Raw genomic sequence first — 15,741 nt, 5'->3', positions numbered from 1 at the left:
TTAACAATACATTACCAATAAAATACATCATACTAATAAAAAATTCTCTCACATTTTCCTACGGATACCCTAGAACCCTCTTGCAACATCGTTGGGGGTCCCTGGACCCCTGTCTCCACATACTACATTATCATGTGTCAAGGTCCTTGCACACCGAGTCCGAAGTTCTCGTCCCAAATTTCGCCACGTTACAAAAAAAATATGACCTCATGTTATGTCAATCATGTTTGCACACTGTCTCCGAAACTTTCATCCATCATACAATTTTTGGGATCGGGTTCAAATTTCTGCTTTTTTCGCATCCGTAGCAAGTATTTTGAGAGGTGTTCTGACAATTCAGAGCCACCAAATGACGAATCCGGAAAAAAAAGAACGTGTGCAAGGACCTTAATTTCCAAACATTACATGTTTGCTAATATCTTTAATTTTACAATATTTTACCCTGTTAAAAAGTTTGGTAAAAGATTACTTCATTTTGTTGATCAAACTTAACACTACTCATCCATCTTCTATTGTTCTTTGTTCTACAGCATCATCAATACAGTAGATACATCCCTGAATTCATCACAATTGAAGTCAGTCAAGACCATTTCTCAAATAGAGACTACAGAGCTACCAACAAACAAAGACAAACCATTACATTCTGCTGATATACGTGGTAAAACATGGCCAGTAGACAGCAAAATATCTCGATTTTCACCCATTTCATCCCCTGAGAGAAGCGTCAGATCAATCCCCATAACCAACGCGAGGGGTCAAAAAAAGCTAACTGGCCTACAACAAGATTCACTCAGACCTCAACGGCAAGATAAACTAAAACAAACTTCGAACGTCTGCTTCAGGGAAGTTATCAAGCCTCCAACGTTTGTAAGCACAAGCCCTAAAAACCTCAGACATGTTGAAAAAAGTGAAAGCAGACCACAAAATTTAGCAGGCTATCAAAAGAAGAGGCAATCCCAGGACCCTAATCTAGTTCGAATCCGGCTTGGATTGATTAAAACAGGGAGGATTATAAACTCTACTGCCCACGTGTCTAATCTGGAGAAGATCAAGGGAAGCAGTGAAGAGAACAACCCAAAAATTCAGAGTGATGGGCATCCTGCTGTTTCAGAAAAGTTACAACAGCCCGTTCATTCAAAGATAATTTTAGGGGCAGCCACGCAGATAACAAGACCTACCATGATGTATCAGAAACCTCAATACCACCCACAAGCAACACCTATAAAACCAGTCTCATCACCTAAAGCTACCACAAGCCAAAAGGATATTTTTAAAGACCTGAAAAATGGAAGTTCTCCAAAGGAATACAGTGAACTGGATTCATCAAGCTCATCGACAAGGCAAAACCGAGCTTCAGAAGACTGTGACACCACCAATGATGGTTCTAATGAAAGTAATATGATGATTAACTCCTCCCAACACAATCAAATCAATGCCAATGACAACCAAGAGTCTAAACCAAAGATCAGGCCTCAGTCCGCAGCTTCCGAGAGAGACACTTCCGTCATCACATCCCATAACAATAATGCATCAGATCAGTGCGGCCGAATGAGCGGCTTCCAGTTCCCTTTGAAGAGTCCCAGATCATTCACCGAATGCGGTCAGCTGAGCAGAATCTGTAGACCTATGATCAAAAGAACACCTGACAGTAGACCGACATACTTCAAAACTCCTCAGGCATGGAGAAGATCTTCCTCAAACCAAACAGCGAACACAGGGAGGGATGTCAGAAATGCATCCCAAAATAGACGCAACCTTTCAGATTCAGAATCTTCTAAATCCTCTTCAAGCGAAGCGACCTTGCATGAAGATTACAGATTCGGAAGAAAATACAGGGGTATACGGTTATACAAAAAGTGTGATACTGGTTGCCCGACTAAATTTGATGGGAAGAAACGTGATGCATCTGGTTTCATGCCGCAGTGTCCAATCACTCTAGACCAACGACAAGAGCCCAAACACACACTTCATACTACAGATTGCGACAGATTTAGAGACATAAACCACCCGTGGTTAAGAGAGCAAGAAGACCCCCCACCATTACAGCCATCTGTAGTCGCAGACATGAGGAGTGGAGCTGATGTACAGTCCTGTCCTGAAGAATGCGTGTCTACAGGTAAGTGCAAAGACAAATAGCTGGAATTACATTAGAAGGATTGAATGTAAGGACACACATATATACATAGCAGCCTCATATAAATGTTGTATAAACAATGTAGAATATAATGTGTCAGGTGAAGACTTAAACTAGTCATTAATTGAGCATGTTTGGGTGTGAATCACAGTTAGTACTTCTCATACCTATAGGGTTAGGGATTTGAAACTCCCTAAGCCTAAATATTTTACTTAGGTGCATTATATAATACTTCATATTGATACCTCAAATTATGTGGCTAAGGAAAACAACCAATCATCCAGAACACTGTAGCAACTGCATCAAAAAATCACTTAGAAATTGCATAAATCACTCAGAACACTTTAGCAACATCATAGCAATGTGCTAAAACTCACTCAGAACACTGAATAGCACTGACCTGGCAATATCAGCAAGCATCACTTGCATATTTGTCAGAAAAACATGAATAATTATCTGATACTGGCCTGCAACTCTAATATTTATGAACACTCTACTTGTAATTAAAACTAAAATTGGGACAGTGATGACAACCAGCTTATGATATGTGTGACTAGGGCGTAAAATGAACACTCGCCAAGCGCCAAATGCGAGTAAAATCTGTGTTGCCGAGTATATGAAACGGTGTCAATCACCAGATGGCTGGTAGCAGTTTTATGAAGCAATGCAAAAACGTGAAGAATGCTCAGGACATTGACGGGGCAGTGTTGAATCGTCACGAAAGTTGTAAAAAATGTAAGCTTAAGAAGATGCTAAAGTGAACTCAATTCATTACTCGCATGCTATGTGGTAAGTTTTCTGTGTGAAAATATCCGTAACGCGTGCACAGAAATCCACGTCTCACATCAGACAGTGCGTGAATACTGAATTGAGCTCCCTTTCACGTCTTCTTGCACTTGAGCGGACATATCTTTTTTTTTTTTAAATACCATGTCTTAACTGAATGTAAATAGTTCATTAAAAAAACGCATGTGTAGCAGTATATTGGATCCATGCATTAGCTTAATGTGCAGCCTAGTATTCCTGCTGCTGTCTGTGTTTTAATATTAATAAAACAACAAAAAACAATCACTCATTGCTCTTGACTAAGTAACTTTTGTAACTTTAATAAGGATTAATCATTCATCTATGTTTCATACCTAAAACATATTTATGGCTGGTAAATTTTCTTAATGGACGGTGTGGCAAAAAGTTAGTTTTAGGCCGTGTGTGAGACTGCTCTTTGGGATCATGTGATTAGACTGTGATGTCACTGTCCAAAGGGTAAATGCTCAAGACTCAGTATCTATATATGAACCCTATAAACCCAATTATTCATGAGTAGGCTATACAGAGTGTTTGTTGAATATAATCCACAATATAGATGGGAAAGGACAAACTGTAAATGGTAGCGTGTGAAATAGGGTCTCCGCCTTATCATCAAGCACAGGCCTGTCTAAACACATTGAGATAACCCTGTTTTGAGGTAAAAGCCGCACTGACGCTCAACGGCACTTCAGTGGCCACTGCATACGCCACAAACACTTCACATGTGAACAGCGCGCATGAGACAGACAGGAATACAAAGCCGTAAAATGTGAGTAGGCTATAGCTTTGATGACATGAGAAGTGCAAATCAAAATTAAAGTTTTGTACCTAACCTAATGAGTTTAGGTTAATATGAAATATTTTTTTTTGCATAAAAGTAGGCTATGTTTTTAATGTAGTATTTAATATAGTATTATTTCATATAGAGTATTTCATATAGAATGGAGAAGAGAGTTGGAAAATAAGAGGACTTCAGCAGAACGGGGTATTGTTTGTTGATTTAGCCATTTAGGCTATTGTTTGTTTATGAATTAGGCCTATTTTGCTCCATAAATTCCATAATCATATATTTTGGAACCGGGAAAAAACACGTTTTCCTTAAAGAGTCCCGTTGTAATCTATTATGTCGCGTTGTTTTACACTAGTCACCGATCTTGTAATTAATTACAGTAGCTAACAGCCTAATTTTTCTGCTTGATACACCATGCTTAGTTAGGTGGCCTAAATATCTGTACAAAACAAGCTAAAACAAACACAGGCAAACGGCTAAGAGTTAAATATCAGAGTGCCGTGCAAATATCATATCACCCAACGACCCGAATCCCTAATTTCAGGTCGACCCGCGCACTGAGCATGCGCGCTGCATCCCCCAGTCTCCCGTTAGTTTCCTTGGTAACGAAAAAAAGGGTGGAGGAAGGAATGAGGTGCATCGAGCTGCGAATAGAAAGGCGAGAGACAGAGTGAAAGAAAGAGGAAGAGAGGTGAACCTGAACACATGATCATTCCCTAACGCTTGTTCCACTGCTGCCTTAGCCTACTTATAGCCTACTTTAATAGACCGTAAAACAGCGGAGAAAGGCAGAAAAAAGGACGAGAATAAAATACATCCTGCAATCGCTTCAAAAACCGGGATTGGTAAGTGGGAAGAGTGTTTCCCTTTAATTACTCGTTATCACTCGAATCCTTTTGAGGTAAATACACGAACAATTCGGGAGATTATGCATGAACCCATGAACATGCTGATGTTTGGCTTCCCCGTAATTTACAAACAGTAGTTACGTATAAAATGCGAGGAATATTAATATCCTTCTCCATGAAAGACGCACATCATGCAGAGTCGCTTGAAGGAAATGTCTCTTGTTGTGTTTAAAGAGCGTCTTAGTGCGTGGGAAAGGTCGAGCCGTGGGTGATTAATCCGATAAAGAGATTTGATGAGTGCTTCTGCCTAATAATTCATTATTTGTTGCTTATTTCATTCTGTGGCATATGGTGTTAATATAGGCCGACAACTAAGTGGAGCATTTAAAGTGGACTAGGTTGGGAAATAGGAGCACTAAAAAACAGCACACACAGGTGTTTGTCTTTCTGAGCCAAATGTTGTCTAATCTTTGTTGTTTTCCCCAATTAATCCTGTTGTTTCTGAGTAACTACATATTGTCCATGCAAAACATTGTAGGGAAGAGTGGGGTAAGCTGTGCCACTTTTTATTTAAATTGTCCGTTAGCCCAGGGAATAAGAAATAGGACTTAAATTAGATAAAAATAATATTTCAAGATTTCTGCTGTACAGTGTAATGTGAAAATAGCATAACTTTGGGCCATATATAGGCTATACAGCTTCTGAATATTATTATATTAATATATATATATTAATGTGAACAACACTATAATACGTCTTATTTAGAATTTAGAATATTTGAATGTAGTTATACCACTTACATTTAAAATAATTTTATCATAACTAATATTCATATAAACAAAATTATTTTAAGTTGTATTTTGCTGCATATTTTTTGCATTTAAAAATGTTGTATTCAGAGTATTCATTCCAAATAAATAATTACAATTATAATATTAATATAAACAAAACTATAAGTCATATTTTTGCTTAATTGCATTTAAAGGTTTACTATTCAGGATATTTGAAGTTATATATTTTGTGGTAGGATTTGTAATAGTAGATTTGGATGCAAAGCATAATGTCTCCTTTACATCTTAATAATTTGATTAATCTTTAGCCAAATAATTTGCATTGTTGTCTAAATTGGCAATTCACCAACGTGTCTGATATATACAGTATATTTTTTTTTTGTGGATACATGATTTGACATGTCATGTATGAAAATGTACTTTTACATGCAAAAATGAGTGTTTTTAGCACTAAAAATGCGTATCAATTTTCTCATGTGCAGCACCTTAAATATAATCACATGACAAAACTATGCACAGTTTGCTAGGGGTGAGGGCGGCACAGTGCAGGATTTAATATCACCTAACCTGATTATTGAATGTTGAATGTTCATTCTTTCACACAGACATGTCAGAAATTGTGCCCCCTGAAGTGAGACCTAAACCTGTCGTCCCAGCTAAGCCCTCTCATGTGGCACCACCTTCTGGCGCTCCCTTTTTGCCTTCACCCCAAGGAACAGGGGGTGAAGGTCGAGGATCTGCATTGCTTGGATACATCGGTATAGACACCATCATTGAGCAGATGCGGAAGAAGACCATGAAGACAGGCTTTGACTTCAACATTATGGTGGTTGGTGGGTGGGAGAGTGATTAAGTTTCTGTTTTTATAGTTTTTCCCGATTGACTGTTGTTTCTTACCATTCCTCCTCGCTCTCTCTCTCCAGGTCAGAGTGGTCTTGGGAAGTCCACTTTAGTGAATACTCTCTTTAAGTCACAGGTGAGCAGGAGGAGCGCAAGCTGGAGTCGTGATGACAAGATTCCAAAGACTGTTGAGATTAAATCTGTCTCGCATGGTAAGAGAATATGGATCATGAACTTTTAGCAAAGACTTTAGATATACAAAGACGAAAAGTGCATCACGCAATATGGTGGAATAAGTCCCGCCTTCTAGATAAAAGAGCCAATCACCAATTGGTAAAAACATTGCGCCACTACAGCTGCCTTTAGAAGCTCAGCTTGCTCTAGAAACAGTCAGTGCTCTGAGACGCGCTTATGACTGCACATGTGCAATGGCTGGTCCTTTTTTTTGGTCATGATTTGAGCATTTAGAAACAAAATTTATGAGACGGTTGTTGTCAGATTTCAAAGAGGAAATTTAATCATATGCTTGGTGAACAGCTATGGAGAATTTGATGTTTCCCCATTCAAAGAGATTGGAGCTGTGTTTGCATGACTGAAATAGGCGTTTCAAAGATGGCCGCCAAGTTAAATGACTTGCCTTGAGGGGCCTTTGGCTTTTAGCCACTGTTTGCTATAGGACAGGCCTTTTACCGGACAGAAATTGGCTACTTAAGAAAGGCTCAGTTAGTGTCTGCACATGTAATCAATACACCAGGAACTGGAGCACAGTGGTGACCTGTATGGTGCTTGTTGAGTAAGATGTGTGTAGACTGGCATGTGTTGTGCCCAGGGTAAGTCAGGAGTCCAGCTGATGGTGAATCTCCTTAGGTAGGTGGACAGCTGGCAAACTAAATGATACCATATGCATCCAAATGGTGTTCAGAAAAGGCACTAACAGGTTAGATATTTAATATATATTTCATGTTTTAGCCTTGTGTAGACCCCTGTGTGATATTGTTCTGAAGGTTGTGTTGAATGGAAGTCATTAGAAATCGGGTGCAAATATTTTAAATCACCATTACATTGTGTCTGGATAAACATGTCTGAATTAAAAGTATAGTTCACCCAAAAATGACAACTGTCATTATTTACTCACCTTCATGTTGTTCCACACCGGTTAGACTTTCTTCTGTGGAACACAAAAGGAGATATTTTTAAAGGGATAGTTCACCCAAATATTCGGTCAAAATTCATTCAAAACCCACAAAACTTTGGTTAATCTTTGAAACGTCTAAAAATAATCTTAATCTTCTAAAAAGGTCATAAAGGTATTGTAAAACAAATCATATAAATCAAGTGGTTTAATCCAAGTCTTGTGAAGAGATGCAACAGATTTAATTGAGGCTTTTATTGACATCTAAACAATGATAAACACATACATAGTGCACAAATGTATGCCTGTCGTGTATTGCGGTGTATTTTGGTGTATGGTTTTGCTTTCAGTAACTTACAGCGACAGATATATGAGCTGTGTGTCCCCTGAAGGTTCTAGATCCAGTCACTGTTCTCCACCGGAGCTGCTCACGTCAGTTTTGTGTTGTACGTGCGACCCAAATGCTCCGCTCTCCACCCAGATGTAAAATCAGGTATCAGTTAATGAAGATTTGACGTATGAACTCGTGGCTCGATTGGACACTTGTCGTATCAAGTGGTATGACCTTTCAGTTTTATGGACGTCGCCATCTTTGATATGACTTTGGTCACTGTCGCTTTGGTTACTGGCTTGACTAATGTTGCACGTTCATACAGACAGTATTGAAGACGCTACTGTGTAGTAATGCTGTGTGAACGGGACATTTCTGTAAGTAAATGCGGTTGTCAACCCCAAAAACTGACTGTGTAAACGTCTAAATGCCTAAGTTTTGGTTATCTGGACTATCAATGGAGGGAGAGAAACCTCTCAAATTTTCAAAAAAATAAAATAAAATAACCAAAGTCTTATTGGATTGGAACGACATAAAGGTGAGAAAATGATGACAGAATAAAACATTTTGGGTGAACTATCCTTTTTTTTTTTTTGTCCATGTAATGCACAACATTGGACCCCATTGACTTTCATTGTATGGACAAAATATTGGAGGTTATCTTGTGACATTGAACCACTGTATCCTGTCTGATCCCATATTATATTCTGGTATTTAAACAGAAACAATCACTGTGATCTAACATGCTGCATTTGTAGCTCTGATAAATGTTGATTTTGCAGTGATTGAGGAAGGAGGGGTGAAGATGAAGTTAACAGTCGTTGATACACCAGGCTTTGGGGACCAAATCAACAATGATAATTGGTGAGTATTGTGTGATTTCTGTTAAATCCAGAGGACTTAGTTATTTTCAATCAATTTAGTTTTTGCAAATCCAAAATGCCATCACTGCATCGGAGAAACTGAGGACATGCATTCGTGTCAGCCGCTACTAACTGGTATCAAAACCATGTTCAAAGTGTGAGGGTCAGTCGACTTCCAGATTTACACTTAATTTCCCGAGACAAGAATCAGATAGTTGGTAGAGATGCCAAATGTGAGTCTGGTTTGGCAGCTCGCCCTCAGTAATCACATCCAAGCGTCTCAGTAAAGCAACACAGTATTTTTCTGTCAATTCAGATGCCTTAGACAAAAATACTGCTCCGTTGGGGGTTGAATCTTCTGTTGCTGACTGTCATGACAATGAAAAACATTTCATTCATGAATAAACGAAGCATACCTAAAACTTCTACACTGTTGTTTTACTGCCTTTCACAAAGAAAGTCTGTTTGTTTCCATGTGCTTCCCTTTTGTTTCGAAGTTTCATGTACTCTAACACAACTCTCCACATGCCACACTGTTGATTTGTTCCTTTTTGTTCTTAGCTGGGCGCCCATATCCAAATACATCAATGAACAATATGAGAAGTTTTTAAAGGAAGAAGTCAACATTGCTCGCAAGAAACGCATCCCTGATACCCGAGTGCACTGCTGCCTGTACTTCATCTCCCCAACTGGACACTCGTGAGTTTACATATTTGACTTTAGCTCACTTACCATGTAAAACAGCTCACATAGTGTGTACACTTAAGCATACTTTTTAAAAAGAGACCATATTACAGAAATAATATACTTTAAAAGAATACTTAAGTTCAAACTCAATGTAATGTTTTTAGATACTTAAATGCATGTTATTTGCGATTAATTGAAAGTAAATTATTGTTTACATTCATATCAAATGCAATTAGTTGAACTAATTAAGAAGAAGTAGGACTTAAAGGATAATTCCGGTATTTAACACCTTGAGTCTATATTGTAGTTTGTTTTGGATGAACAAGAGTGGTGGACAAATTTTTTTTGACAATGGTTCCTCTCTCGAGTTTTTGACTATAAAAGAATTGGCCATGGACCCATTTAACATTGGAGTCAATGGTCATGTCCGAAAATGTCATTAAAACAGCCAATAATGTTCGTTTACAAAACTGTTAAACTCACCGAGTGATTAGTGGTGTTCGTTGATGTTCCAGAAACTAAAAGTGTTGTGAAATACAGTTTCTGTCGTGTTTTATTCGTCATTTTGTAAAATCCCATTGAATTCTGTTGAAGGACTGAGTGCTCGTTAATATAAATGCGCTACCGGAAACGGAAAGGGGGCTGTTTACATTTGGTCGATGTAGTCTTTTTGCTCGCTTCCGTTTCTCATAAGACTAGCGAGCAGAGCAACTGTGCTCCGGGAGAGTAAGCGAAATAAACAATAATTTTTTTAGGAACTTTACCGCAGTTTTTGACCGCACAAATTCTAACCATATTGAAAGACGTGACCACTGACCAGTGCAATATGAAGTTGAACTCGACTGTGACCGTGAGTGTCCCGCGAGACATAAACATCGGTTATCGCCATCAAGTGGTCGGGAGTGTGCTAACGCTTCAGATTCAAATATTGAGCGGAAGTTACACGGTTGAAGTGTCTGAAAAAATAGTTCCACTATAGCAAAATAAACGGATTGGAATCATATATTGTGACGATATATTGTTTATAATCATCAACGAACACCACTAACCACTCGGTGAGTTTAACAGTTTTGTAAACGAACATTATTGGCTGTTTTAATGACATTTTCGGACATGACCATTGACTCCAATGTTAAATGGGTCCATGGCCAATTCTATTATAGTCAAAAACTCGAGAGAGGAACCATTGTCAAAAAAATGTTGTCCACCACTCTTGTTCATCCAAAACAAACTACAATATAGACTCAAGGTGTTAAATACCGGAATTATCCTTTAAGTACATCTTTAATTTTATAATTAGTTCTATTGCTTTTTAAAGCGTATTGCCGAATGTACTGGCAAGCATTAATTATAAACTAAAATATAATGTAAAGTTATTTCTATTGAAACTTGTATGTCATGTATATATTTTAATTACACGTTTGTAATGAAGGCCTGGTGTCACAGACAGGGCTTAGATTAAGCCAGGATTTGTTCAATTAAAACTGCAACTTGAGACAAAACAATGTGACATATTACATATTTTAAGATATGTCATATTTTAAGACATGTCAGTGCAAGTTGCATTCAGTTAAAACTGTTTTATTTTAGTCTGGGACTAAGTTTTGTCTGTGAAATCAGGGGTTAAAATATTAACTTTCAATGCAATATCGAATAACATGCTACAATTCAAATTAAATGTTTTTTAAATCTTTTATTTTGACATTATTTCATAGTGCAATTTTTATAAAGTGTACACAAGTGTTAAGAAATATAGCCATGGAAGTGTACTCTCTTTAAGTACACTTAAATGGCCTTTATTTAATTCATATCATACTATCTGCAAGTACAGTTTTTTTACAAACATGTTTTTTAAAGATTTGAAGTACATTCAATACAATTAAGTGCACGTCTTTTTCATAAGGGCAGCTACCGGTAATCACATACTGAGTCAGCTCACGTATTGCTGACATAGTTCTAACTGTAATTGACTAAACTGGTCTGTAGATGATGGAAATAAGACATCTGGATTTCTGTGTGCTTCTTCACAGTATTCACAACTCTCAGAATTATTTTTATTGTTTGTCAATAATTGAAAAATGCATGCCGTTGCAGGTTTGGTAATTAAAACAAGCCGCGGTGTTGATTTAAGACCACATGCATGAGTGCTCCTCATTCAGCCATAAGGTTCTGAATGCTTGACTGAGCAACAGTAGTCAAACCGTGAACCTTAGGCAGACCAGTGTCCCGATTATAAAATAAGATTATATCAGTCTATTAAGCATATATCTTCCTCCTTATTTCCCCTTCTCAGGCTTCGCCAGTTGGATATTGAGTTCATGAAAAATCTGAGTCGTGTGGTCAACATCATTCCTGTCATTGCCAAATCGGACACACTCACTCTTGAAGAGAAAATTGAATTTAAACAAAAGGTGAGAATGAAAGACAGATTCACAGGGTGATTCATTATCAAGTCAGTTATACCGATTAACCATAATCCCTTGCAGGTGAGGAAGGAGCTGGAAGTGTGTGGGATCGAGTGTTACCCGCAGAAAGAGTTTGATGAAGACACGGAGGATAAGAGTGATAATGATAAAATCAGGGTAAGATCTCACATGCTGTTCTTTCCCTTTACATCTTTTTTATCTCTTCTTTCATCATTTGGATGCTCTCATCTGTTGGTCAATTTGTTTTCACATTATGTTTGTCCCATTAAATCTGTGCATTACAGGAGACAATGCCCTTTGCCGTGGTGGGAAGTGATAAAGAGTACCAGGTCAATGGGAAGCGAGTTTTAGGGAGGAAGACAGCCTGGGGAGTGGTGGAGGGTGAGTGGGCAGAAGTGTTTGCTGTGTTGTTTTTCTTTTTAACGCAGATTTCTAAGATAAAAAATTGTCTGTTAGTGTCACTATGCCAATAATATGTATTTCTGATCGATTAGATCAGGGATCGGCAACCTTTTTGTAATGAAGTGCCATTTTTAAGTTTCCTAGTTAATCACTGTGCCATACACTCCCGCCCCGCTCATATAAATACACATAACCCTATTTTAAAAGTTTGTAAATGGCTTAATTGAACGATTTACACGTTTTACAGTTGAAACGTGATGATCAAACATTACTTGATCAATTCAAAACTTGCTTATTTGATTAGTAAAATAGAAATAGTGCAGAACCTTAAAGTCCCCCTGTAGTCAATAATTTTTACCCCTTAAAACTCATCTTTGAAAAATAACTTCATGCCTTAAAATAGCTTGAATGTAACTCTACACTCTTGCCTCATTTAGTATACGTGGTTCTATGAATATGCAAATTAGCCCCGCCTCCACTCACACCAGCTCAGAGATCCACTCGTTGACACTGATTGGTTACAAGGTAGTTTGTCAAAAACACCAGCGATTTCAAACCACGTTTTTGAGACTGTCTTTGGTTCACTGCAGTTTTAAGGAGAAAATACTCAGCAATGGTGTTGACTTATTAATTTGGACATGTCTTAAAGCAGATTAAAAACACCACACAGACATATAAACAACATTAAAAGCTCCCACCATAGGGGGACTTTAAATATTTCTGAAGGACTTTTCCATAATTTATTTTTAAATTTGCCAAAATCCTACAAGTTGTTTGTTTTCGGGTTTAAATTAGACTTTGAATAACAGATTTCCAATGTGACCCCACTGAACCCAACTACGTGTGCACATCACTGCCGTTTTGCACAACACCATCACCTACAATATTTGGGTAATTTTCTATATATTTTAGTTCCAGCAGAAAATCAGCTTATGTTTTACTCAAAACATGGACCGAAAATGCTTCCAAGAGGATTATGGTTTAGGGTTTATATACTTGCTCAAAATAATACAAATATGTGACCACAGGGCATTTTAATGACTTTTTTTCTACCAGATGACACATTGTACCATGTCCCTATGTGCTATTAGTCACCTTTTGACATTTTATAATGAATTAAATCTCAATAAGTTACAAAAGCATACATGTGTTCTTAGTACTGCTTTCCACTGTTAGTATGTACTTTAGGGCATCTTATTTAGGGCAGGACAACATACATCTCCTATTTCAATGAAACTTTTTGTGGTACTGCATTAAAAGAATTACCTATTTTATAGTAAACTTTGTGTATTTGTACTTGTGTACAGTATATTGTTGTGTTGGTGCATCTCTCTGACAAAACAAGTTTTTTTCCCCCGTCCCTGTAGTTGAAAACCCAAACCACTGCGAATTCTCCTTACTTCGTGATTTCATGATTAGGTGATGTATGCAACTTTATTTGTTATAGTGATCTTAATAGTTTATTGTATTTACTACTGTTCAAAAGTTTGGGGTCAGTTTTTTTTTTAAAGATAATAATATTCAGCAAAGAAAGACGCATTAAATTGATCAAAAGTGACAGTTTTTAAATTGTAAAGACAATAATGTTACAGGAGATTTATATTTCAAATAAATGCTGTTATTCTGAACTTTCTACTCGTTAAAAAATCATGAAAATTTCCACAAAAAATATGAACTGTATTCAACAACATAGATGATAATACGAAAAGTTTCTTGAGCATCAAATTAGAATGATTTCTGAAGGATCATGTGACACTAAAGACTGGAGTAATGATGCTGAAAATTCAGCTTTGACATCACAGAAATACATTTTCAATACATTTTTTAAACTAATTTTGATCAAATAAATGCAGCCTTGGTGAGCATAGAGATGACTTTCAAAAACTATAAAAAATCATACTGTTCCCCAAATTTTGAACAGTAGTGTATAAACTGTCTATAATTAATTTATTCAGTCAGTCATTTATTGATATATAGGCCTATATATATATATATATATATATATATATATATATATATATATATTGCACTCGACACTAATTATGTTTTCATATACTCAGGTCTCACCTCCAGGACCTGAAGGAGGTCACTCATAACATCCAGTACGAGACGTACCGTGCCAGGAGGCTCAACGATAACGGAGGTCTGCATCCCATCAACTCCTCTGGCCACGACACACAAGAAAGCAACCTGTGAAGAAGAATAAGAAAAAAAACACACGAGCAGGATAGTAAGGATGTGAGAGGAGACATAGATTCATCTTGTAATAATTCAGCTGTGCATGCTCAGAAGATCTCATCGCTGTGGAGGTTTTGTCTTTATGCTCCTTTTAACCCTTTGTGGAACTTGTCGTCATCTCTTGTCGCACAACCTTTGAAAAATTAGAAAAAGTGTTCCCCAGTTGCTCACTATGCTGATATTAGTGAGCGAGATTGCTCGTGATAATCGTGTCCCGTCCTCCGTCCTCTACGGCAACCTCTGTTAGACACATTTGAGCAGTTTAATATAGTTAGAAGGGGGATTGCACTGCCACTGCAATCTGCAGCTTACTCAACGGGCCTTATCTATTAAAACATTTAGCACACTTTTAGTACCTGTGTCAATTGAACATGAGTTAGCCTACTAAATCTTAACATGCAAAGTGTTTTAATAAGTGTCATCTCTTTGGCCCTATAAGGGTACAGCAGTGTTTCTCTAAGTACTTTTTATCTTTGCTGTGTATCTCTGCCAAAGCAAGTCTCAGAGGACTCTGACCATTGAAGTATATTCCTACAGATGATTCCAAACAAGTGCAACAATCTAAACGCATGCCTGGATTTCCAGTGGCTAGTGCGTTTACATTGCTTTCCAGTGGCCAATTAAACTTCAGGAAGAAACTGAAAGAACACTGATTAAAAATGATCAGTTCCTTTTACAAATCAAGAAGTTTTTCTTCAGCACATTTTGTATGCGTGTCTGTTTGTGTGAATGAGTAGAAAAGTTGCGCTTAACTTAGCTTTCTCATCATTTCGCCTATGGTAATAGTGATTTCTGTCTCTTATGTGATGTAATTTTCTTTTTAATATCCCATGTGTGCCAATATTTTCAATTGTGTGTAATTACTTTTACATTCCATCTCACAATAACACTCCCACGATCTCTGCACAGATTGATACGTGATGTTGTAATCTTAGAGATTCATACTGATCTTAAATCAGTTCACCATTCATTCATCTTTTTTCATATCACATTTAATCAATGCTGGTGTGGAATAATAAAACACATTTGAACAATAATTATGAACAATTATTTATATTGTATTTATGTTTTATTTATTACGATACTTATGTTTTAATTTAATAAACATGTTTGCCATGATTGCCTTGACTTTTTTTTTCGCATCCAAAAACAGTACGGTTACCAAGTTGTCTTTTTTTCTTTTTTTACATAGTTCAGCAGTTATTTATTTCCAAACAGAAACGGAAAGAAGACTGTCATCTCGTCTTTTGCCTGTAGGGGGAACTGTATAACAAAAGACTAAATTTGCGTCAGTGTTCACAAAGCCCACTGGGTGGCGAAGTACTGAATCGTAACAACACATCAGTTCCCTCTATTCAGTTCACACAGCATTTTCTTAGTCCATCCGAATTCTTGTTTGTCGTGTGACTGGTGCCTGCCATCGTGTGTCAAACGCTGCAACTAGGCAAAAGA

At 37.3% G+C, this 15,741-nt stretch overlaps 1 protein-coding gene across 4 annotated transcripts; it reads left to right on the top strand.

Annotated features, from left to right (window-relative positions):
• The first annotated feature begins 1,230 nt into the window (after positions 1-1,230).
• septin3 (septin 3) lies at positions 1,231-15,408 on the top strand. Of its 4 annotated transcripts, none has more exons than XM_079616768.1 (10): positions 1,231-2,116; positions 5,976-6,203; positions 6,294-6,422; positions 8,456-8,537; positions 9,098-9,235; positions 11,517-11,634; positions 11,710-11,805; positions 11,934-12,030; positions 13,419-13,475; positions 14,112-14,246. In XM_079616768.1, exons 1-9 carry the CDS (start codon positions 1,399-1,401, stop codon positions 13,472-13,474), a joined length of 1,662 nt encoding a protein of 553 aa, XP_079472894.1. In that variant the 5' UTR covers positions 1,231-1,398; the 3' UTR covers position 13,475; positions 14,112-14,246. The 4 variants fall into 4 exon arrangements, with proteins under 4 accessions (XP_079472894.1, XP_079472893.1, XP_079472895.1 ...); XM_079616767.1 differs by having other exon boundaries at positions 1,240-2,116; positions 13,419-13,470; positions 14,112-15,408; XM_079616769.1 differs by lacking the exon at positions 1,231-2,116 and adding an exon at positions 3,589-3,710 and having other exon boundaries at positions 13,419-13,470; positions 14,112-15,408.
• Positions 15,409-15,741: the final 333 nt, after the last annotated feature.

Source organism: Phoxinus phoxinus, assembly GCF_949152265.1.
Source record: "Phoxinus phoxinus genome assembly, chromosome: 6".
Classification (NCBI taxonomy): domain Eukaryota; kingdom Metazoa; phylum Chordata; class Actinopteri; order Cypriniformes; family Leuciscidae; genus Phoxinus; species Phoxinus phoxinus.
Note: the sequence above shows the minus strand (reverse complement) of the source record. Positions and strands in the feature narration are given on the sequence as shown.

Excerpts from the sequence above, each read along its gene's own strand:
- septin3 (XM_079616767.1), top strand. The coding sequence starts at position 1,399 with ATGATGATTAACTCCTCCCAACACAATCAAATCAATGCCAATGACAAC. Across the intron at positions 6,204-6,293 it reads CTTCAACATTATGGTGGTTG|GTCAGAGTGGTCTTGGGAAG; the intron begins GTGGGTGGGAGA and ends CTCTCTCTCCAG. Across the intron at positions 6,423-8,455 it reads GATTAAATCTGTCTCGCATG|TGATTGAGGAAGGAGGGGTG; the intron begins GTAAGAGAATAT and ends TTGATTTTGCAG.